The 26164-nt window shown below is 36.1% G+C and overlaps 2 protein-coding genes across 2 annotated transcripts; one reads left to right on the top strand and one right to left on the bottom strand.

The window, feature by feature from the left end:
• The first annotated feature begins 11720 nt into the window (after positions 1–11720).
• LOC104600876 (pollen Ole e I family allergen protein) lies at positions 11721–13841 on the top strand. The gene is made up of 2 exons (XM_010264022.3): positions 11721–12005; positions 13345–13841. Exons 1-2 carry the CDS (start codon positions 11830–11832, stop codon positions 13667–13669), a joined length of 501 nt encoding a protein of 166 aa, XP_010262324.1. The 5' UTR covers positions 11721–11829; the 3' UTR covers positions 13670–13841.
• Positions 13842–14252: 411 nt separating this feature from the next.
• LOC104600874 (11S globulin seed storage protein Ana o 2.0101-like) lies at positions 14253–16206 on the bottom strand. Its single transcript, XM_010264021.2, has 4 exons — positions 15827–16206; positions 15475–15728; positions 14914–15351; positions 14253–14822 (listed from the first exon to the last, which is right to left on the bottom strand). The coding sequence occupies exons 1-4, from the start codon at positions 16200–16202 to the stop codon at positions 14430–14432; spliced, it is 1461 nt and encodes a 486-aa protein (XP_010262323.2). The 5' UTR covers positions 16203–16206; the 3' UTR covers positions 14253–14429.
• Between the last annotated feature and the right edge of the window lie 9958 nt (positions 16207–26164).

Genomic DNA, 26164 nt, shown 5'->3' with positions numbered 1-26164 from the left:
GTCCTTCTTTGGCAGGAAGACTAGAGACTTCTTTGGTAGGAGGTCTAGGGCTCTCTTTGGTAAGTGGGTTAGAGCTCTCTTGAGCAGGAAGGCTGGAGTTTTCTTTGGAAAGAGTGGAAGAGCTAGGGCTGACCTAGGGTTGGCCAGCTCCTCAATAAAGCCTCTAATGGGTTTGAAATTACGAAAAACATGAAAATGAAGAAGATTGTTCAACCTTTATGTGATGATGGAGTGTGTCTTCGTCCTCATGTTTGTGCGTCAAAAGATAAAAAGAATAATGGTTCGATGAGGGGCCCGAAGGGTCTCCCTCCTAATGTAAAGAGAAATTATTATAACAAACGATGTAGAGCAGGCCACAAATTCAAAGGAAAATTCATGGATAAATCCATTGATATGAATGAAAAAGTAGTTAAAAAAATTGATGACCTTATCCTTGGTGACCCTATTAACCTGGGTGTTGACACTATTTACTAGATTGATAGAACTATTATCAATAAGACTCTTCATGGTCTGCATGATCCCTCCATAGTGTCGGCGCGGGCTTGTAATATGGTCTGCAACTTTCTGTACTAGAATAGGAAAGAGAAGGAAAGCATGAAAGCTTTAAACAGCTGGTTGGCCACTGGATGCGGGGGTTCAAACCTGAAGGGTCTGTTAAAAAAATGATAATGCGCCTTAAGATTGATGAATAGTGTTGCCAAGATGTTGGAGACCAAATTTTGAATTCGAACGGTCTGGTTTACGGTTGTTCTTTGAACAAGGATGTTGTTTTTTCATAGGAGAGAGAGAATGCATACATTAATATTCTCGATAACCCACTTGATATTAATGGTAGACTCAGTAATCTTAAAAACCATCTTGAGAAGTGCAATGCTCCTAGGCTGGTTGCACAGTATCTTACCATGCATGATGATAGTATGGGAAGTGTAAACGTCATTACTTCTACTTGTGCTTCTAGTAGGAAGCTCCCGCATGATGATGATAAGCCACGCATACCAAAGAAAAGTTTCAAAGAATCTCTCCTTACTGTTATTCTCGAGGAGAAGTCAAAGTGGTGTTATGGGAAGTTGGCATTAGCCTCAAGTTTAAATAGTGACCGCGGATCCTCTGGGGCCATTCTTCCCTTCAAGGACTATCCATTTTTTTCTCATCAATTTTAGATGGCTTCCTCTGTTGGGTCCTCCCATCCAGTTGTTGGCTCGAGCAATGTGAGGAGATCTCTATCTGAAGCTTTCCTTTCGAAGGCTGTGAAAGGTACTCCTTCGATCAAGAACACCAAAGATTCTTATGTAGCCCGCCCAGTTAGTCTCGAAGAGCTCAAAGGGTAGAAGATAATGGAGAGCAAGGGTGCCCTTTGTCTATTTGCTAAGTTCCTCGGAGACCCAGAACCTCTCAAAGTTTTGGTTGATAAAATCAAAGAATCAAAGATTACCAATAAATTAGACATCCAAATCCTTGGCAACAGGTTCTGTCTTTTCTCTTTCTCGTTTGGGGATGACCTTAACCGGATTCTCAAGGAGGGTTCATGGGTCATCAAAGGTAAGTATATTGTTTTCATGAAATGAAGATCTAGTTTTAATCCACTTAAAGCTAAACTGGAAGAGGCGGATGTTTGGGTCAGGATTCCAGGGCTGCCCTTGGAATTTTGGTCTAGAGAAGATCTTGAAATCATTCTCAGAGATGTGGGAGTTGTCATCAAACTCAACAAGGACATGGAGAGGGCTTCACGTTCTCTATTTCCCTGTGTTTTTGTTCATATTAACACCACCAAATAGTTTATTCTGGATATTCCAATCACTAATAATGGTAACAATGACAAACTTAGAGTTTCTTATGAAAATGCACATGACCTTTGCACAACTTTTGGTTAGTGTGGTCACAAGTATTACCACTGTGCTACGGATAATACCAAAAAAGATGCAGGTGGATGGACTATTGTGAATAAGAAATAGAATAAAGGGTTATACTGTTTGCTTCATTAATACCCTAGCCGCTCACACCTGAAACAACAAAGGATTATATTGTTTGCTTCATTAATCCAATGTTTGCTTCAAGACTTCCAGATAAAATGACAAACGAAAAGGCTTACTGGGTTCAAAAGAAGAAAAGCTTACATAATGAACCCTTTGTCAAATGATAATCTACCGATTGTGTTTGATCCCACTAGATGTGGGGATGGGGACAAATTTTCTGGTCCTGTTAATAGTTATGGCACAAATGATAAGGGAGAGGATGACAATGTAGGAATGAATCTGGTAGATGATGAGGGTGTCAATGAAGAAGACATGGAAGAAGAGTGGGATGCTCAAGAGAATAATAGCTGGATGGCACATGATAATTTTGACCTCGGGACTTCAGATTTTAGTGCTGGTTTCTCTGGTGCTCAAGTGGGTCTGGACGAGCAAGGTCTTAAGGAGATGAAGGGTTCTAAATGAAGATCCTAGTTTGGAATGTAAGAGGGGCTGGTAGAGTCCATCTTAGACGTCAAGTTAATGAGTTATGTAGGCAATTTAAGCCCTGTATTTGTTGTTTAATGGAAACAAGGGTTAATCCTATTAGAGCAAAAAAAAAAAATTTGTCTTCTTTTAAATTTGATAAATGTCATCTTGTTGATCCTATTGGATTTGCTAGTGGCCTATGGCTATTATTGAACTCTTCTTCTTATTTTGTTGATATTATTTAACAAATGAGAGGCTTACCCATACTTATATTACTGATCTGGAATCTAACAAAAGCTGGTTTAGTACATTTGTTTATGCTCCTCCTTGTAAAACTAATCAAACTAAGGTGTGGGATTGGATTAGGAACATTGCAGATAATACTCCTGGGGCATGGTGTGTTATGGGGGATTTTAATGCTCTTAGAAGGAGAGAAAATAAAAAAGGTGGAGTGGAGGTAAGGCCCTCTCATACAAGGAATTTTAATCAACTTATTAACTATTGCAATCTTATTGAGTTAGATATGGAAGGAGGTCAATTCACTTGGAAGAATAATACTACTAAAGAAAGGATTGACTAGGTCCTTTCAAATGCTAAATGGAGGTGTGAATTTAATGATTGTAGGCTCACGATGAATCTGCCTTTTTTGGCATTCGACCACACACCTCTGATGCTTGATACTAATTCTCATGCTTCTTTTGGTCCTGAACCTTTTATATTTGAAGCCATGTGGTGTCTTGATCCTAATGTTGATAATGTGATTAAAAGGGCTTGGGATATCAACCTTAGTGGATCTAGAGCCACGCAATTTTGTAAGAAAGGAAATAACCTTGTTAAAGAACTCAAATATTGGAATAAACATCATTTGAGAATATCAGAAAAAGAAAAGAAGATTTATTGTTGAAACTCCAAGAGAGCTTAGAAGGGGATCCAAATAACATAAGTCTCATCAATCAAGAGAAAGCTTTCTAGAAACTTCTCAACAACACTCTTGTTAGAGAAGAAATTTATTGGGCTCAAAATTCCAAAGTTGATTGGCTTTAACTTAGGGATAAAAATAATAAATTCTTCCATACTACTGCAATAATTAGGAGAAATAAGAACAAAATTAGGAAAGTCAAAAATGAGGATGGAGTCTGGGTTGAAGATGTTGAGGGGATCAAGGAGCTGTTTTCTAGTAGTTTTGAAAAGAGATTTAATTCTGAGGGCACTTCGGAAGTGGACAGTTTCATTTCAAATATAGAATGTTGTGCTTCTCAAAAACTTAACAATAATCTCTATAGAGAGATTACAAACGAAGAGATCCATAATATCCTATTTTTGATGAAGGATATGAAGGCCCCGGGACCTGATGGTCTTAATGTATTTTTCTTCAACAACTACTGGAATATTGTTGGGGGTGCTTTATTGAGAATTGTCAAAGCATTTTTTAATTATGGGAAAATGAATGTTGATTTAAATAGGACTTTTATTGTGTTTATCCCAATGTGTGAAAACCCGGAGGGGTGAATGATTTGAGAGCTATTAGCTTTGTAATTTCATCTATAAAATTATCTCTAAAATCCTTGTGAATAGAATCAAACCATTCCTAGATGACATTATTTCCCCCTTCTGAAGTGCTTTTATTCCCAATGGACAAATTACAGACAACATTCTCATTGCCCATGAGATGCTACACACTATGACAAAGAAAAAAGGCAAACAGGGGATGATCAGTTGCAAGGTTGACATGGAGAAGGCCTATGATAGGTTGGAATGGGATCTTATCAGGAAAGTTCTAGTTAAATTTGATTTCCATGACAAATGGATTAATTGGGTCATGGAATGCATTAGTTCAGTTTCCTTCCAGATTCTAATAAATGGCCCTCCCACCCAAAGTCATCAAAGCCAGTAGGGGTATTCGGCAAGGTGATCCCTTGTCCCCTACATCTTTGTCCTTTGTGCTGAGGCCCTTTCTAGCAACCTTAGTAGGGAGGTTGAATGGCATGCTAACGATGTGGGTTGTAAATCTTCTAGGGGAGGTCCGACCATTTCAATTCTTCAGTTTGCGGATGATTGCATTATCTTTGCAAAGGCCTCAATCAATGTTTGTCTCAAAATCAAGGAGATTTTGGATAACTTTGCTAAATCTTCGATCCAGCTTCCTAATTATCTTAAATCAGCCATTACTTTTTCCAAAAACATCCCCTTTAGACTCTTGAAAGTGATGGCTCGAATTCTTAAAATTCTGATTGGAAGTAGGAATAAGACTTATCTTAGAGCCCCTATTATTGAGGGGAGGGTTTCAAAGGATACTTTCAAATTTTTGAAAGAGAAAATGGCCAACAAGCTTGCAGGTTGGGAAAAGCATTCTCTCTCACTTGCAGTGAGAATTACGCTAACTAATTCTTTTACATCTATGCTTCCTCAATTTGTAATGCAATCTTTTAAAATTCTAAGTAGTGTTGTTACTGATTTAGAAAAAGACAGAAAGGATTTCCTTTGGGCAAAAGAGAGGAGCCGAAACCCCATTCATCTTGTTAAGTGGAATAGGGTTTATACTCCCAAAATGTGGGGTGGATTGGGTGTGAAGAATTTCAAATGGCTAAATAAAGCTCTTCTTAATAAATTAGGGTGGAAATTTTAAATTGTCACAATAATCTATAAGTCAAGGTTGTGAGTAATAAATATCTTAGGAACAATAATTTATGGGATGCAAATAAGAAGAAAAACTGGTCTTGGGCTTGGAGAGGTATAATGGATTCAAGAGATCTTATTAAAAGGGGTGTTATGTGGAGGATTGTCAATGGTAGGAGTGTGAATTTTTGGTTGGATTCATGGGCTGGGGAAGGCCCGCTAGTTGAATTAAGAGATAGTAGTGATCTTACTGATGTGGATATGACGGTTAGTAGAGTAATTGATTTTGAAAGAAGAATATGGAAAGAGGATTTCATTATTTCGATTACCAATCATTAGGCTTGGCAGCTTATAAAGCCTATCTTAATTCCCCATGGGGATCTTGAAGATAAAAGAGTTTGGAAGTTCACCCCTGATGGGAACTTCTTTGTTAATTCGGCCTATGAGGAGGAGTGTCATTTTAATGGTGGTGCGGATCTTGCTTCTAACTTTCAAAAAAAAAAAAAAAATGGAAGCTCATGCTTCCCCCAAAAATTAAATTTTTTTCAATTCTTTATGCTGAATAATAGACTTCTTACAAAAAACAACCTCATTTCTAGGGGTTTTGGGATAGATCCTGCATGTGCCTTCTGTGGGGAATGAGAAAATATTAACCACCTTTTAATTGACTGTAATGTGGCTAAGCAAGTCTAATCGCCTTTCTGGGGAACCGCCGGTTCCTGTAGGCTCATCTTCTTCAGTGGGCCGCTGGTGGGCTAGTCTTAGCAAACCTATTGGTAACTTTAATGACAGCTACATTAGAGAAAAATTTGCTTGTGTCACTTGGTTCATTTGGAAGAATAGAAACAATAAGTGTTTTAATGGACGCGTTAGTGATGTAGAGACCATCATTAATAGAGCTTTTGCCTACTGGAAAGAGATGAAAGAGGTATCCTCTTGTATGGTTAACAATAACAAATAACTCTTAACTCACGTTGAGTGGGTCAGACCCAAACATAACTGCATCAAGATTAACTTTGATGCTTCTTGCTCAAATTTTGGTAATTGTGCCATCAGGTGTATAGCTTGGAACCATCAAGGTAAAGTCCTGGAGTCTAAAGCTATTAAAATTGGAATATCGACTATCAACCTCGTAGAAGCTTGGGCAGTTTGAGAGGCTATTAATATTACTATTAATTATAGGGATCAGAAAACCGTTATCAAAGGAGATTCTAAGTTAATAATTGATTGCCTCAATGGAATACTATCACCTCCGTGGAAAATGGAAAGTGTCATCAACGAATGTCGGAACCTAATTAATTTCTTCAATTTGACTATCAAATTCAAGCATGCATATCGGGAAGCAAATCAAGCAACTGACTAATTAGCTCGCAAAGCTCTTAACAGTCGGAGTATAATAGAGGCTTTAGGTATTGTGATTTTCTTTTTATATGTGATGCGGATGCAAGGGGAAGAGCTACCCCCAAGTTTGTGTAACTCATCTTTTGCCATAAAAAAAAAAAAAAATGCGAGCTTAGTTAGAGTGAGTTTCTTTGAAAAAATGTCCATTCAAAGTTTTGGTTCAAAGGAGCCAAGTGTAACAAAATAAAAGAAGGGCAAAGTTGGGATTCTGAAAAATTAAACGCATCACGTAATGCCACATCACATGCATGCGGTTTCTAACAGTCAACTAAAGGATCTCTAAGGGAAGGGATAATTAAGTGGACTGCAATCCTCCGTAGCCCCCTCCTACTCTACTAGTAGCCCCACTATAAACCCAATCCTGCCCGTGAAATTGGGTCCCTATTTCTTTTAAAAGTTTTGGAAGTGTCCTTTAATTACAAGCTTGTTGGGTCTGCTGGGTCTAGAACTAATGCCCATTTACAGCTCAATTACACGACTATTAACGTATTAATACATCATTAGCCTTGTCAAGCCTGTTGGCTATTAGGGTACGGGGTTGGAATGAGTGATTGAATAGGATAATATTTTATTGATGAATTCTGTAAGAAAATAATTTAAGTTGATCACGAGGAGAAAATGTGTCCCGTGAGCATAGAGAAGCACGAGGGGTCAGAGAGAGAGAGAGAATATAGAGAGTTTACTGTAATATATATATATATATATATATATATATATATATATATATATCTATATGGTTTTTCTTGACAAAACTACCCTTCTCTATATTGGCCAAAAAATTGAAAAATTGTTGCACTTTAAATTAAAATTTCAACCAATCTCTTAGGTGGACTTTGATAAATTTGAAATTTAAAATTCGAAAAAGTTAAAATGATATTATTTGTGTTTGAAATCTGAAATGCTTTTAAAGGCTTTGAATAAATAAGGTTGTTTGTGTTGGATCAACACTTTAACATTTAAAATTGTTTGATTTTACTATTTTATTCCTATAGTTGAATAGACTATTTGATAATTTTGAGTTCATTTTGCACTATTTCATAAAATACTATAATATAATTAATTTATTAAAATCAAAATAATATTGATATAATATTTAATAATTAATACAAAAAATATGAATATATAAATAATATAATATTTAAAACCAAACAATTAATATGATTGCAATTACTAAAAAATTAAAATTAACAAAATAACAAAATTCCATGAAGCCATGAAAAAGTAATAATTAACAAAATAATATCTTAAAAAGTAATAAAATAGTTAATAATTAACAAAATAAAAAAATAAATTATTAAAAATTAAAATAATAATCAACATTTCTAATAAAACTTAACTGGCAAATTCCAATATTATCATTCTCACCAGAACTTGGGTCTTTCTTCCTCTTCAATTCCCAGCAAAAAGGGCACCATTAGAGGTACCGATAACTCTGGCTAAACAATCAAGGGAGAACCTGATTGACAGAAGTGGAGGTACCAAATTCATCAATATGAATTGTCCGAAAACAACATTTCTAATATTGTCTTTCTTTGCTTTAAGCTATATAGAAGAACCGATCACGTCGTTGAGAGCAACATCGACATTCCTCAACTTCCCAAGTTTGACAAGAGCAACTTTTTCACTAGAATCATTGATATTGTAGGAGGAGTATCTTCTTTCGCTGAAATTTCACAAGATTTTTGAGAAACATCATTACAAGAGGGCTTCAGTTCATCTTCCTCATGAAATCCTCTCTCTTTGACTTGACTTTTGGTTTGGGAGAAGCATATGCAAATTGTAGATTGTAGACAGCAAAGCTACAAAGTCAGTCCATTCTGCAAGTTCCCTCCATGAGCGTCAGTCGTTCTCATGGGGCTCTGTAAGTCGTTCTCATGGAGCTCCCATCAACCGAAAGCAATCCCCCTTTCATGGACGGATTGGCGAGTTCCCTTCGAACAGATCTGTGGATCTGTGAAGTAGAAGACACAGAAAACGTTGGGGAAGCAAGGGAGAGAGAAAAGGCCAGAGGGAGAAGCTTACGCCGTTGGTTCGCCACTATGTCAAGTGGAGAAAATGGAAGTTTGAATGCTCTATTTTCGAGAATGTGGGGTCTAATGATTATGGGTATTTTTGTCTTTCAATGTGGTCTGGAATGCATTTGACCGCCCTTAGATCATTCTTTCAGGTTCAAACCCAAACGCAGGTGGCGTCTCAAAAGTAATATTTTCAAACTTCAAAGGTCTGAAAAGTGTTATCAAACGTCACCGTAAAGTCATATGGCCTATTTATTATTCATTGGTTCACCTTTTATAAGGTGTATTAACAATAAAGACTTTAACAAAGTTAAAGTTGTCACCTACATATCACCAATCTATACTTTTATTTTTACACTTCTTGCTTGTTGATGCACCACAAATTTTGCTTCAATTTTGAATATTATTTTGGTTGTATAAAAATGGTCCAAACTTTGGCTATCAGGAAAAAGAAGTTATTTATTCCTTTTTATAAGAAAAAACAGATTGGGCTCTTGGGAGCTTTCTCAGCATGCCAAGTTATTCCACTCAATCCCTTGTTCTTTTGGCTAAAAGATTATTGATTGTAATTTGTAAATATCCTTTTACCCACACCTATGGTTACATGTAAAGTTCTAAGCATTCCCAAATAGCCTGGGCTGTTTTTTATTTTTTCAAACAACTAAAGTTTTCCATGAAAAAGTATTTTTTAGCATACCTACCACTTTAACCCACTTTAAAGCGTGTTTTGTGCTTTCTACTGTGTAATTGGCGGTGGTTTCAATAAAATCTCTATTTTTGTAACACAGAAATTTATTATGGAAAAATCTATGTTGCTAGAAAGACATGATATCGGAAGAGCTTTAACCAATTACAAAGCCCACGGATTTTGATAAAAACAACCTCATTGCTTACCACTTTTATGATACCCGTTGATTGATTACAAATTCTTCTGCTATATCATAATCAAAGCCATTTATTATTTCTCAATTAGGAATTTGGTGGTGAATGTAAACATTATATATGTACAAAGTTGAGACCATCAAAAACCTTTGTTTAATAATATGATCATATCGTCAAAATATGTGGTGGGAGATGAACCTATATATACACTATGTGTGTCATACAAAACCAATTTTGACTTTTGACCAAGGTTTGAAATATCAATGCTGATATATTCGATATAGGGCATATTGTATTGGTATCATCATACCTGACACGGGATATGCTATGACTGGAGTTATATCCTATTAGTCATGCATATTGGGATGTATCGGATTGATATGGGTGTGTATCAGCTCATATCACATTGTATTGTCCAATACACACCGATATGAATCGATATGCCACACCTTTCTACTAAAAAATGACAATAAAGGAATTCGAGCCCAAGTCACACAATGTATCACCTTAATCTTAAATTGATTCTTAAACCACTAAGCCATCTTTCTTCTTATGTTAACAAGTGAAATAAAATAAATTTTTATTAAATTTAGTATCTACATGTAATCCAAATAAACAATACATATTTATGTTTAAGAATTCCAACTAAAAATTAAAAAGAATAATATTCAAAATTAATATTTTATAAACTGATGGAATAATCAACCTATCAATTGCATATTAAAATCAAAAGATGAATTTAATCTCAAGAAATTTATATAAATAAAATATTAATAATAGAATAATTATTTTAGTACTTAGAATTAATATATATATATATATATATTTAAATTATTCATAATATTTTAACTTACATTACATTTAATAACAATATTTTAACTATTTACAACAATAAAAAATGTTTACAAAATATTTCAGAATATAATATTAAATAGAACCTACCAAATTTACTAATCAACATTTATATCAAAAAATGATTTTTAATTTTAGAAAAGTTATAGAAACAAAAAATATTAATAATGGAATAACTATTTTAGTAATTAAAAATTACAAATTTGCTTATGATGTGTATCTTAGAAAATTTAACAGATTTGATATATTTTAAATTGAGATTATATAATTTTATAAATTATTAATTGATATTTTAATTTACATTTGAGAATTTAATATTTGGTTAACCTTTTTTATTAATGTAAAAGAGTAAACATAGTAAAATAGAAAATAATTTATATAATAACTAAATATGATATATGCATATGTTACGTGTCTTGGACTCCTGATTGATGAATTATCAATAAAATTGTATAATATCTATACATCTCATTATATGAATTATAATATATTTTTTCATGTACATCCTTAAAGTAAACATCTACTATTTATTTATGACTATTTGATTTTAAATTTAATATTAATATATTTATAGAATTTATATGTATTTCTCTAACATATATTTAAGCGTTTTCATATTTTTTACTCTTATCCATGCAATTTTTCATTACTATCAATATCCAAATTCTATCATACGATTTCTAAGTATCCAAATTATTGAATACAATATTCCATACATTTTTCATTAATATCCATATACATGATTTCTTTTTCATGACACAACTTTGAATGTTTCAACCGAATGGACAACATGGTTCAGAAGGTACATTGTCTTTTTCTGAAAAAAAGTTTTTACATTGGCAAACTGATGACCACCGTAATTGCTGATTGATGCACGCACAATTATTGGAGTGAACCTTTCACTCCTAAATATTTTACCAGTAATATTTCAACCATTCCAGATTGGCTGGTGAACTTGTAGCCTGTGCTGTGTTTAGTCGTTTCAAGGAGGATTCCTATCAGGTGTCCAGCAACGGATCCTATTAATTAGTGACTAGCAGATCCCGATGCGGTTAAATATACAAAATCAGTTTTGGTTAATCCTGTTACCAATGTGGATCCAAATTGACGTTCAGCTCAAAGTCTTACCCTTTACGTACCTTGAGCCATTTTCATAAAACAACTTATTTGCTTATTTACTACGATCTATGACTATGAGTCTACGAGTATCTGAATATGATGTACGCTACTCAGAATTGCTGTGGGGCAGCAACAAAAAGCACTTTCCAAGTTATTAAAATAGCTGGTATTGAAGTTGAAGGGCTTTTTCGTCGTTACACATCCATTCAAATTTCAATTTGGAATCTTGGAGAAGAAAAGAAGTAACTCATATGTCATTATCGATTTGTATATAAAAAAACTGAGGGCAAAATAGTCTAATCACTTTACTCATGTCTTCTCCCATCTGAGTACTGAAGTGGGGCTACGAGTGTTTCGAGATGCGACCGGTCATTTAAAACGGTACTAGCAAAACCGCCCGTTCAGAATAAACCGATAAATCTCAAATCTCAACTCCACTCCAGACTCCAGAACCCCGAGACCGAGAGAGGGAGAAGAAATGGAAGCTTAGCGCAACAGGTAAGGAGATGGGTAGGTCCTCTTTACTGAGTCGACTCGTTTTTCTCTTCTTTCTTGTTTGGTCTGCGGCAGCAGCAATAGCAGCAACTACCGTCACCAAGGATGCAAGCAGCAGTGCATTGGCTTCAAGAGCAAGAAGACCTGGGTTTCTCTACACAAGACTCAGGGGAAGATGCACTCCTCAGTAAGATTCGTTTCTCAAACTATCATAAGATTTCCTACCAAGTAAAGAAATGCAAATGAAAAAGAAGCTCTAGTTAGTAGTTGAACTATTCCTATTCATACATCTGCATTTGGTATTTATGATTTTTTGGGGCGGCAAATCGATCCTTGAACAGTTGCAGTAGAAATAGAAAACTGTGTAAATATCAACAAAAGTTTGTGTTATGTTCTTATTTTTTCCTTTCTGGGGGGTGAGGAGGTATTGGGGACATTAAACGATTCAGGCCGAGTCAAGGGAACTCGGCTATATTCTACTAGTGAGTACTTTGTCCTTGTCTATCTTCTACCACACAGCAGAGCTTCAGCTGAAGGGAGGACATTTGTATGTTGATGATCTGTTTTCAATGTTCAATGAATGTAACCCACCACTCATACATTAGAGCTAGCCTATCAGTTTCTGATTAAAAGCTCAAGCTCTGTTGGTTACAGAGATATGATTTTCATACAGTGGATCTAACTTTTTGCCCTTGCACAAGGCATGATCTGAAACAGAGCACTTGTTTCTATTAATTAATATGTGTTTGCTTATTTTATTAGCTTACAGTCCACTTTTACTTTTCTCCCACTTCACGTTTAGTCTTTAAAATGAGATTTGATTTTGAACAGATGTACACTATGGATCCAGAACCCACATTCTCAATAGACCAACAATTTATGAAGCTTGACACTTCATAATGGTGTATGCAATTAGTCTAAATTTTAGGTTAAAGAATGTAATGTAACCTTTCTTATTTAGTGCCCAAGGGGAGAGCTTCTGATTTAGTGCTAACTGCTGGACTCCTAATAGCATTAGAGGGTTTAGGGTTAACAACCAATGATTATTATTGGAATATAAATCACTTTAAATTTTGGTTATATGATTATGCTCGGTACAGGTTTCCCTTCCTTTCCCTTTCTTTCCTTACCTTTTCTTTCAAACCAAACACAGCCTATGTATTAATGTTGCAGTATTAATCTCTGATTTTCTTAAACGGTGATTTGTTTCAAGTCAGCAGCCTTCATCCCTGCCATTATTAGTGGGTTCAATTTGGGTTGTTTAATTTCGATTTCCATTTTGAGGATTTGGTTGCCTGCGTTTTGCATTTATCACAAAAATTTATATATACTCCTTAGTTTTTTCGAATGTATTAACTTTGTTACATTCAAACTTGGAAAAATAGAATTAAGATTTTAGTGAATGCTGTGAAACATCATTTAAATAGAAAATGGGACGTCAAATATGTTTTTATGATATTGAACCAGGGGCTCAGGCCCAAGGTTTCTCATATACTTCTTGACTATGCTGAATGGGTTTGTGTCAGATACTGGAGCAGCAGAAGGGAATCATGGCCAAGAATGATTCCACAAGCATCCTCAGTATCAAAGGTGTTCGGGACACAGGCATTAGAGAGGTACCGATCGGACCTAACATTATTAGAAGCCACAGAGAGAAACGATGACAGCAACAACGCCTTCTTTTGGCTGCTGAAGCAATCAAGCGCGGCCCTGCTTAACTCATATGCGAGAAAGAACTACCCTTACTCTGCTTGGGAAGTGAAGACTCTCCTCATCCAAGCCCTTGTCTCAGAAGAAGCTGCTGCCCTTCAAGCCCAACGCTTTTCCCTTGCAAATGAAGCCTGCACTTAGCTGGCCTTTCTGCCCAACACAGAGCCCAACCCTGTCCCCTGCATAGAAACCTTTTGTTATATTATTATGTTACATAGAACACTAGATTATGTTCTATTACTAGACTTGACGGATATGTTGGTTGTGAAGTATTAGAAAAACTGTAGATTAATTATGTTGCATTTGCATAAAAGATTTTGCTGTGTGTCTGGCTTTTCATGGCTACTTCTTCAGGTCATATCTGGCCTGATATCTGCGCCAATTTAAACCAGAAACAGATGTAAATAGATTATTAATCTTAAATGGGTCAATTCTTCTCATCACATTAAGAGGCTATGCACTGGCTTGAGATTGATACAAGGTCCGGGCTCCACTAGTGGCTAATTAATGGCTCTATTTGTTTGCAGTGCAGTTTCATTTGTATTAGTACAAATGAATGAGTGTAGATGAGAAAGAATCCAAACTATGCTTCAAATCTTAGTTTTCTTTATCTGTAATCCAAAACAAACAAAATAAGACCATCATTCACTTACTTTTGAACCAGTGGAAATGAAATTGCACTTCAAAGTTCAAACAAACCACATCGTTTAGTGCCAAGCTTGGATTGTGTGAATGGATAATATAATCACGTCAAGTAGTTGTTTATTTGAGTGTATAAGATGCTACACTTACACAACTCGTACAAGCACTGTCAACCTTCCAAGTTTATCAAGAGGTTGTTTATTGCGTTCTTTATTTCACGACCCAACTCTCTCTCCTCTAACCAAAAAAAACAAACAACCTAAGAGGAAGACTGCCTCTTTGACCTTGACCTTGAACTAAACACTTCCATCTGCTCTTGGTTGTACTTCAAATTTCTTGCTTCTTCTCTTGACATCTGGTATGAGTTCATCAACACCTCCTCCGGCATTGCCCGCATAATCGAGTTCCTTCCAGAAAGCGAACTCCTCCGTGCATTGTCACTGGTCTTGAAGGAGATCCACCTGAACCCTTCATTTCCAGCTTGTGTCAATACCACAAAGTTCTGTGGTACCACCAGCAGTTGACCTTCACTTAGCTCGTCATCGAACACCAGCCTGCCGTTCTCTTCGACGATCTGACAACGAGCACTTCCTCTTGTAACATAGACCACAGCGTGGGCGTTCATGTTCCAATGTGGTGTAAGGATGGAATTCTGTCCAAAATCCAGTCGCTCTTCAGGATATTGTAGACAAGTCCCTGATATTTCAAAACAATTAAGAATGCAGATAATGTCTTACTCTTACCTTGTTGAGTACTCCCATCTCAGCACTCAGTTGAAGATGGTGGAGGATGGGGAGATTCTGGCTGTTGAGCCTGCTGAGGCGGCCTCCTTTGAACGAGTAGACGTCTGCACGATAGGGGTCTTCTATGTTCTCCCTAAGCCTCATGTTACAAAAGGCCTCTTCCAAGCCATTGTCCCTCGATTGTTGTTGTTGTTTTTCTTCTTCCTCTTCTCTCTGCTCTTGTGATCTTGGTGGTCTTATTACTTGAAGTCCATCATTAACTAGCACAATCTCCCCTCTGTCATCGTCATGGCCCTGTAACTTTCTCGCCGTTTTTGTGCTTACACCGAAAGCCTCAGCCAGTGTCTCTGTGTCAAAGCCACTGAAAATGTTGTTTGTTGATTTCTGCTGGCTGGTGTTTTCTTGTTGATTCTCTTGGTTTCCGGCGAGTTGGAATTTCTACAATGTCAAGGACATACAAGAAAGAAGAACAGTAATTGCTCAGTCGTGTTAATGGACATGGAATAGACAACAATCGGTTTGAGTTGAATTCATGTAAGATCTAATTAATTGGTTTCTTACTCTGAGATTCTGATCGAGCTGGTTGGCATTGTTGCTAGTGTCGATGACAGTTACAGCAACGACCGGTGTATCACCATCGTTGTACCACCAATGGGCTACTCCAGTCGGATAGGCTATGACATCACCCTGGTGGAAGTTTCGGATCTTCTGATGAAAATCTTCATACCTCCGACTTCCTCCTTTTCCTTTTGACTGTTGGAATGATTGGTATGTTTCAGGGCAACCGGGGAAGACAACTCCAGTAAACCCTCTACCTGTAAATGCATCAAAATGAATGAATGATGGACTGAGGACATGCAAGAGAATTAAAGATAGAACGTTTAGTAGCAAGGTGAAGGTTTGAAGGGCGAACCTTGGACGAAGTAGGTGAGCTTAGGAGCATTGGTGTACGAAGGCAAGAGGAGGCCTTTGGGTTCGATGACATGACGAATCACGGCAACACCAGCGCAATTCAACTGTTGGTTGTTCTCTTCCCAGTACTCGGTGACCCCACCTTCCGACTCAATCCGAGTACTGGGTTCGAGAGCCGAGAAGTCCTGAAGTTGACACTCTCTTTGCCCTCGGAACCGATGCTGCTGTTGATGCTGTCCTTGCCACTGGTGCTGCTGCTGCTGATGCCTGTAGGCTACACAGCCATGACACAAGACAAGAAAGGAGAGGAAGAGGGGAAGCAAAGCAGACTTAATCATGCTGCGTTTAGTACTACTATTATTAGTTTGTGTATGCATCGACTTATAGGTGGCTTGTATTTATAAGAGAGATGGATGAGTAAGAGTTCGACACATCTTTGATTGTTGGTGAGAGATGAGATACCTAGTGGACATTCTTCATGGTGCATGGCTTCCAGACTCTAGTAATTGCCGCGTAACTATTTTAGTAAGGGCGGGTGGCCACAGAACCATGAATAGTAGTACGTACTCTTTGACAGAAGAAGACAAGTTCATTTGGCAATCACTATTGCAATGTTCAAAAGGGTCAATAAAAGAAGATTCAGAATTTGTGAAATGCAAGAAATATACTTCAAATTTTAAGATATACAATGGAGAAATTTCAATTCATTTGGAGGCTTACATCACCGATTACCTATCAAAGGGTTAGAAACAAAGAAGCACGGCGGAAGTACAACAACATATGTTGGCGGCCTCTTAAATGGTAACATGAATCCGAGATCAATTTCTCTCCAACCTGGGAAGGATGATGTAGTATGAGATTGACACCAACTGAGTAAACAATTACAAAGTTGGTTTCGGAAGACCCATCTTAGTACATATAGGGAGATGATGATTTAGTATATGAGAAGGCCAATAAGTTCTATGTAAGTTGGGACCACTCTAAAACACATAGGAAGCGTGGATGACGTTACTAATCCAACTGAGTAATCAATTACCGAGTTAGTGCTAGCATGAAACTTCTATTTTAGTTTGAATTTACCAAGTTAGCGCCAATAATGAACTTCTATCTTAGTTCGAATTTACCAAGTTAGCGCCAACACTAAACTTTTATCTTAGTTTGAATTTACCAAGTTAGCGCTAGCATGGAATTTCTATCTTAGTTCGAACTTACCAAGTTAGCGTCAACACAAAATTTCTATCTTAGTTCGAATTTACCAAGCTAGTGCCAACATAGGACTTCTATTCTAGTTCAAAATTACCAAGTTAGCATTAGATAATGATCTCTGAATTTTTGTTCAATTAGGACTTTTTTTTTGAAGAGTTTTAGTAGGATTCTATTATGGAGTGTTTTCATAGATTAGGAAACTTTCTTCTAGGAATCATAAGGGTGTAAGCCTATATAAAGAATAGTTAGGGGAAGGCTAAGACAGTTTTTTATATCAAATTTTCTCTTAATTATTCAGTGAGAAATTCTTCTTCCTAGTAGTTTGAATTCTGCTCTTTTCTTTGAAGCTTTTATCAACATATTTTGTTTCCATATTGGGCCACAACTATAGTCAGTTTGATTGCTTTCCAAGTAGAGAACCTCATGAAACTTTAGGATATCAATATTGAAACTCATTTCCCACTATTTTTGGTCACCACCCGTAAATACAATTAAAATAGATGCTTACCTTGATGATGAAAAAAACGAGCGGAAACACTTGCATTGGAGTTGCTATCCCCTCGTAGCGATTTCAACTCTTGAGCAAGTGCATTGACTTCTCTTCTCAACTTTACCACCTCTTCTTGTATTTTGTTGTTGAGTTTCTACTCCATAATGTGAGCCACTTGTTTCTTCATAGGATCCATAATCCAAAAAAGGATTAAACATGAACTCTAATACCAACTGGCACAGTACGAAAATAAATCACGTTGAGAGAAGTTTCAAAGAAAAGAGCATAAGTTGAAATAAACAGGAAGAAGAATTCTTCACTAAATAATTAAGAGAAAATCAACATAAAATCTCCCTAACTTTGCCCCAACTACTCTTTATATAGATTTCTTTACACCCTTATGCCTCCTACAAAGAAAGTTTCCTAATCTAATAAAACACTCATTATAATCCTATTAAATCTCTTCAAAAATGAAAGTCTTAATTGAATATAAATTTAGAAATCTCGTTGTAATGTTAACTTGGTAAATACAAACTAAGATAGAAATCCTACGATGGTGCTAATTGGTAAAAATGAACAAAGATAGAAATTTCGCGATTATGCTAGCTTGGTAAATATCTACTAAGATGAGTTAGTGCCATCATCTTTACTTCTTACATGTCTTGTAGTGGTCCCAACTTGCATAGAACTTAGCACCATCCTCCCCCTATATGCACTAAGATGGGTGTTCAAAAACTAACTTTGTAAATGTTTACTCAGTTGGTGTGAATCCTATATTGCATTAGGGTGTCAATTGGACCAATTTGGTCCAATATGATCATCTCCAATGTGAGTCCATTACAAATGGATCAAGTCTAATCCAATTCAGTGAATATTTTTGACCAGTCCAATTCAATGTATGGATCATCCAATCTATTCAAATTTGTTTTAATTTAGATTAGTTTTAACCCAAACTTGGTCCATTGGAACCTTTATTCTTATCTTTTATTAATGGACCATATATTATCTCAATTGAATCCAATCCAATATAAATTTATTATGGATGGACTAGTTCCAATCCAATCTAATAAATACTTTGGACCATTAAGTCTGGAACAGTCCAATTCAACATGTCTTGTTAGTCCATTTAATATCCAAATTGATTTTGGTTTGGATGTGGTCCAATCCAAAATCAGTCCATTGACACCCCTACCTCTAGGCCATGGGTCATCAGTTTGACCGTTCAGGTTGAAAGGGTCTGATTGTGATACATGGGCATATATGTATGTATATATAAATCTGCCATTTTGTCAATAAATAATTTATAATTATATTCTATACATATAATATATTAATAAATCTCAGAATTTGGTAAATGGCTGAGTTGATATATTTAATGAGTCAGTTGTATGTATTTATAATTGATTGAGAGAGTTACAACTGAAGTCATAAGTACAACGGGGAATAGAGTTACAATAGAAGTAAAACTCCTTGTGAAATTCAGAAGTAAAGATGCATTATCTCTTCAACTTGCTGTCCTTAGCATAGGTGTGTAAGCATACCTGGACTGTGATACATGAGCCTGGGTAGCATGATCTTGGGCTGACTTGTCAAGTTGCCTAACATCCCCCCTCAAGTTGAGCGGATGGGAGCACACCTTCAACTTGGACCTAGTAAAGCAAACCTATGACTTTGGTATAGAAGTTAACACACTGATCAATTGAGCATCAATGGATTTCTGCACAATTCGCTCATGTACAAAATAATGGAAATTGATCTCGATGTGCTTAGTATATGCCCATGGAAGATGGGATTGGCCTAATAAATTGCCATACTAGAGAATTGGAGCTTGCTTATGCTGAGAACCCAGTACCCAGTTCATAAGTTAAGGAGAAAATCCATGAATGTTCACAAGTGGAAATGGCTAGGGAGTGATACTTCACTTCAGTGCTTGAGCGAGGCACTATAGGTGCTTGTGAGATGACCACCATTGCATGCACGGAATTGGTAATTGAGACAAGGTTGAAGGAGTAAACTATAGTTGATTGTATGTTTCAGGTAGCAAATAATCCACTTTATAGATAGATATCTAGTGAGTTATCGTGCATGAACGAACGGACAAGCATTATTGACAGCGTATGCCACATCTACATATTGGAGAGAACCAACAGTGCTAATTCCTATGCAGTGTCAGATCTGGTAGAGGGTCTCCCTCATGGCAAGAGAGTGTAAATAACATTAGCTAGTGGGAGACTAACATGGCTTAGCCCTATCCATTGCTGTTTTGCAGAGCAAATCCACTATATACTTGTATTGAGAAAATAAGAGGCCTTGAGAGCACCAAGTGGCTATGTTGAGAACGTGATGTAAAGTTCACAAGTCTTTGACTGCAAAAGATAATTTCATGGAGTCAATAACAGCTGAAATGACAATATATCATCAACGTAAATAAGCATGAAGAAAAATCTCAAAGGAGTGCACTTGATAAACACTAAAGAGAGGGGAATCAACTTTGGACTCAACAAAGCCCAAGTCAAGATGATGGATCTTAAAAAGGTGGTACAAGGCCCAAGGGGCTTATTTCAAATCAAATGGGACTTTTCAAATGACAAATATGATTGGACTCAACAAAGCCCAAGTCAAGATGATTGATCTTAAAAAGGTGGTAGGGGCTTATTTCAAATCAAAGGGACTCTTCAAATGACAAATATGATTGGAATATTTTTCATCAATGAACCCTAATGGTTGTTGCAAAAAACCTTCTCTTCTTTTAGATCATGATCATCTTACAAGAAAGCATTTTGAACATCAAATTGTTTAACTGACCATATTTGCGCTTGTGCCAAACTGGTACTCAGTTTGGTGATGAGGCGAACCTTGTGCTGTTTAATTAAATCATCAGGTCTATACTTAAATGTGAAAGACTCCTTTATAACCAATAACGTTCATGTCTAGATACCGCAGAGTTAAAACCTAGGTACCATTTTTAATAAAGGCACTATACTCGTCAAACATGGCCATCTTTCATTCAGAAGTGTTAGGCTCGAGAGAGCATGTGAGCTCCGGTGAGGACACTAAAGGCTGTGTTTGGAAGCGATGCAAATATGTAGAGTGTAAAATGGTTCATATAAACTGTAATGTTGGATTAGTTTTGCACTGACAAACTTACCTTTTTACCAAACAAACTTTTAACTGTAATGGATGCAAACATGAATTTCATTAAAACATATGCGTTTTTTTTATCAAAAGACCACTTGAAAATAAATTTACTTCCTTTTTATTGATGTACCTTTACATCTTATTATCAATGTAAATATGTATTGGTCTGTCATTTGTCAATGCATAAATGTAATGTTGCCACAGACAAAAATGTACCAGAGTGCTACTCTTAATCAGGATTTATACTCCATTTGCATCATTTCCAAATGCAACCAAAGGATTCTTTGAGGTTGCAAACAATCATAGTTTCATGGACCCTATCTTAGAATGGGTCAGCATGGGATGATGAGACTCAGTGGCTGTTAAGTGTAGTGGAGCAGCTGGTGCAATTGTGGGGCCTGGTCCAGTGGTAGCTGCAGGATCAATAGAGCTCGATATAGGAGAAGGAAAAGAGTGGGCCAAGTCTTGGGGCCAGTTGTAGTGAGTTTGTGGAATTGACTAGAAGTGGATTCTAATTCGTAGTATGAAATGAAGTAGTAGGCCTGAGTGAGGGGAGTACTGGAGGCCCAAATGATGAGAAGAAGTTTCTAAACGGCTCCAGTGGAGGAGGAGCTTGAGATGTAGACTTAGCAAAAGGATTCACAGCTTGGTTGAAGACTACATGTCTAGAAATGAAGAACTCAAAAGTAGGAAGGTGTAAACATTACACCTTTATCTTTGTGTGATGGGTTGTAGCCCATGAAAATGCAAGAAGTGACTAGTAATCCAATTTGTTAGAATTGAAAGGTCGGAAAAAGGGGAAGCATTCACAACCAAAACATATGAGAAATTTGTATGTAGGTTGAAAGCCAGTGGTCCCTTCCAATGGGCTCTTGTAGTGCAGTGTTGGTGTTGGTAATCTATTCACCAAATAAACCACTGTTTCAAATGCATGGAACCAATATTCTTGTGGAACTCAGAGACTAGTGTCTACAATGAGACAATGGCATCTCTCAGCTGAACCATTTTGTTTAGGTATAGATGGACATGAATATTGATGAACCATTTTATGTTTAAGTTATATTTCTTATTTCAATTTTTATTTTTTTGTTTGTAAATATGTTAAAAATTGGGATTTGAGGAAAGGGGGGTTAAGTAAAAGTAGCAGGATAAGGAATCTTTGACCCTTGGGATGTATAAATCTTAAAAAGTTACCCAAAATTAAAAAAAAAAAAAAAAAAAAGAGAAATGGCCCCAATCAAATAACTGAACACAACGTTATAGCCTCCAAAAGTTTGCATATACATTTAGTATGTGCAACCCATGACTTGGTGACTAGATTGAACGGTTTTTTTACCAAACTCCATGTTTCAGGAAAGCTAGACCTAGAATCATGGCCAGGTGTAAGTGAAATGGTTGGACCATCCAGGTCAATGGTGGTTGAAAACATAGTTATAATTGTGCCCTTCAATGAAACACAAGCACAACCACAATAAAATTTAAAATCAGTTCAATGGATGCTTTGAATTTATTTTCTTCACTCATTTGTCTTTGTTTGCTTGGGAGGTTGCTAGGTAGATCCATATTTGATTTGTTTATGTTCAAAGTTAAAAAAAGATTTGATCCATTATATTTATTTTGGATTTAAATTGAACTCAAATTGTTATCATATTAGAATAGTATAAATAAATTAAACTAATGATCAAAATATTATATAGTAATAATAGAATGAGTTGAAAATGACTTTAATAATATATTTTATAAACAAAATTAATTGAAATTAAGTATATGAAAATTAAACTATGAAAATTAATTAATAAATTGCAACATCCAAATCAACTTTACTAATAGATGCAATATATATTTTAAGTATATATAAGCATATATATATTTAAATCAAATTGAAGCAGATTATATCGGATATGAATGGGTCCATATTTGATCCAATTATAAACAAATTGAATTCAGATCATCCTTCTTAGGATCAAATTTGAATTCAAATCTAGACAATAGGATACTGTTTGCAGCCATATATTAGGGAGTATTGTGTGAAATATAACATAGATGTGGTTATCTTGTTATGGTAAGATAAGGATGAGAGAGAAGAGATGTTAGGATTTAGTTTTAATTGAATTAGGAATTTTCACAATTCTTTCATGTATTTGTTAGGTTGAGTAAAAGCAATTCATCTATCTTTGGCATTTTACATTGTATTAGAGCCGAAAGTTCATCCTAAATCTCTCTAATTGGTTCTTCATGCTTCCGTGCCACTAGTGTCTGTCGAGTATCCTCTTTCACCTATTCTCATTTCTAGCTTTTATTCTATATTAGCTTTACCTTTAATTTGTTCTAGTTATTCACTTCTTTTTTCTCTCATTGTCTACCTTATTTCTCATCTTTATTGAGTATCGACCCAAACTTGAAATACAAACCATGGCTAACATTTAGATCACAAGCAACATTTAAGTGTGTGTTTTGTTTCGTGACCATTTCGTGATAGATGTTTATCAAAATGCCGCTATGTCATTGTCAAATCAACATTTTTTCCATCATGTTCATCCGTATGTATTAATATTCACAAAAGTGTGTTTTGATTCATATTCACACCAACCGTTGAGGGAACCTTCATTTTAACTCTTCCCCCTTAAGGAAGGGTTAGGATCCATCATATGGATGGCCGAACCATGCTAGATGGTTGTGAAATTTTTCAAAAATTTCCTAATCCTTCCAAGAATCAAAATTCCCATGTTTCAAAAAGCTGCATTTTTCGAGGATTGGTCTTGCACTGAACTGGAACAGATTTGAAACCAACCAAAGAGGGAGTGTATATTTGATACGGATACCACAAACACAGATCCCAAGGTGGAAGTTCACACCCAAATCAGTCATAAAACCAACCTCCATTGAAGATGGTGCAGTGTACTCTGGAAGCCGGTTCAATAATGCAGTTTTTAGCAAAACTGCAATCCAACCGTTTGGATCAAACTAGGGAGGTGAGCATGAAATTCCTCTGAAGAAAACTGATCTTTATCAATGCTAAATAGTTGAAATCGAACTAGGGTTTCTTAGGAGACAAAAGAATAAAAGAGAGAGCAAAATCGAGAGGTGCTCTTGATCAGTTCGCCCTCTTCTTCTTTTATCTCTTTATGGAGCACTTCTCCTAATCAAATTAGGAAATTATCCAAATCTAATTTGGATTTAGACTCTATTAAAAGATAAGCCTTATCCTCTTAAGATGATAGGTGCTTCATACCCATTTCCAAACCCAAATTCTCCCCATGTGACAACTTAATTAATTATATTAATTATGGGTTTTAGGCCCATCAGCTATAAGGCTCACTACCCAAGGGTGTTGCATGGCCAACTTAGGCCTGATTTGTATGGCGTGGGACCCCATAATGACTTCACATAAGTTCACATGAGTTTAGCTCAATTTCTATGAAAAAGCTTGGCCAAATTCACTGCTAAATGTATTGAACCCCTAAGCACATCACTATGGGCTCAAAATGGACCCAACAATTACACTTAAATGATCATTGAATTTAACCATCTTATGAAGACCTAAGGATAATGAACTTAAGTAAGATAAAGTCCATTAGGTAATCAACTTTGTAATGGTCTCTTATACTTAACCTCTCAATTCATAATGATCAAACACTGCCTAACAGGGAAGGACCTCTCCCCTACCTGCAAGGTGCAGTGTCACACTCTCTACTCGGATAGATCCCGGGAATTAGAACCTTTTGCAAATATTTTTTCATAAAACATATATATATATATATATATATATCATATAAATATATTTTGCAAAACCAAATCTCAAACATAGTTAAAATTCACTGCCATCAGTTTAGGTTTCCATAAGAGAGAGTTTAAACCCTATCATTCACTTTGTCCGACAAAGGGGTCAATCCTATCACTATGATCACCCACTTAAGTGAATTCTCAAACTGCCTTAACATACCTAGGTTTTGACCCACAATGGATCTCATTGATTGGCATATCAAAGACAACCCAATCCGGCACCTGATGTAGTAATATAATCAAATCTAGGGGTTATGTGTAGCTTTCCAGTTTTGCCCATTTATCTCCAAAGTCTAGGGCATAACTAAAAAATGGTTCTGATTTAGTGTTTCAACCAAACACACATTGTATGTGTTTTGGGTCTAATCCTAGCAGCTAAAACAAACTGCCACAACTTATTTGGCAGCACATTAGTATCAGTGTTGACAAGATAAACTCCCCAAGTCTATCCAATGGCTGAGAACATTCTAAACTAACACGAGTCTCATAAGTGTCCAGTTTAAGGGGTAATTATATAAAAACATATCAATATGAGCATGAAATAATAACGTACTTTTATTCATTTACAATAAATGTATCTATACATCAATCTGATTAGAGCTAAGGGCATACACTATCTAACACCCTCCAACAGTTAAACATTTATTCACCGTTTCACTGATGTGGCACCTAATTGTCAATAAATAGTTTATCAAGTACTTTTCTTGGTTTTAAAGACAAATTAAATACAAATGTTTATTTATACCAAACACACACAAATTCATTTGCTCCTCAAGCACCAAAATCTTTGCCACTAAACCTATTATGCCACTGGTGGCACCATTCCTATTGGAATTCTTCTATGCTATGTTGTATGAGGATTCCTGTTTTATAGTGTTACCCTTCCTTACACCTACGACATCACTAGGTTCCTATTGGTAGCAAATTCCCATTACAACAAATTGTCTAATATATAGCACCATATCTCCACTAAACCACATCAACCAGTGGATTTCCAATGAAGCGATTTGGTTTTGTTGATCTACTTATTTTCATATTATTATATTGACGACATCACTAGTTTCAATTGGTGTTTCTATAATACACAATGCACTCCAACAATTTCTTCAACTCAAAGACTAAGGGTGTCCACGGGTTTGGTTTGTTTACTAGCATTTTAGCCAATTGAACCAACCTCTCAGGTTGGTAAATAGGTAAATCGAAATTGACCAATCATAAGCGAAAAATGACCTAACCATGAAGGATCAATTTGGGTTGGTTTCTCGGTTTGATTGGGTCGGTCTATTGGCTTAAGATGTAAGATGGATTAGCACCCTATTGGGGAGGTAGATTTCTACCATGGTTACAGCGTCTTATGCGATAGATTTTGGTCACTTGACTGAGTAACTTTCTATCATGGTTGCACCATTTCAGGCAATAGATTTCTACCATGGATGAACATCTTGTTAGTTACTCATCCATGGTTACACTGTTGCAGGAAATACCAATTTAATTGCATGGGTGTGATCAGATCCGTATAAGGTACAAAGTGTCTGAGTTGGGTTCGCTGAAATAGATGCTTTTAGTGCGAAACCATCAGAGTTTAAAGAAGAAACTTGAGAAGAAGTGAGCAAAATAAGTGAGACCAATGCATTTGGAAATGAGGAAGGGGGGAGGAGAAGGAGGAGGAGGAAGAAGAAGGGCTTTGGGTTCCGAACCTTAGTGCTTTTCTCAAGGTTGGTA

The sequence above is a fragment of the Nelumbo nucifera genome, chromosome 3, assembly GCF_055504915.1.
Source record: "Nelumbo nucifera cultivar China Antique chromosome 3, China Antique-T2T, whole genome shotgun sequence".
Classification (NCBI taxonomy): domain Eukaryota; kingdom Viridiplantae; phylum Streptophyta; class Magnoliopsida; order Proteales; family Nelumbonaceae; genus Nelumbo; species Nelumbo nucifera.
This window is presented reverse-complemented; position numbering and strand designations above follow the sequence as displayed.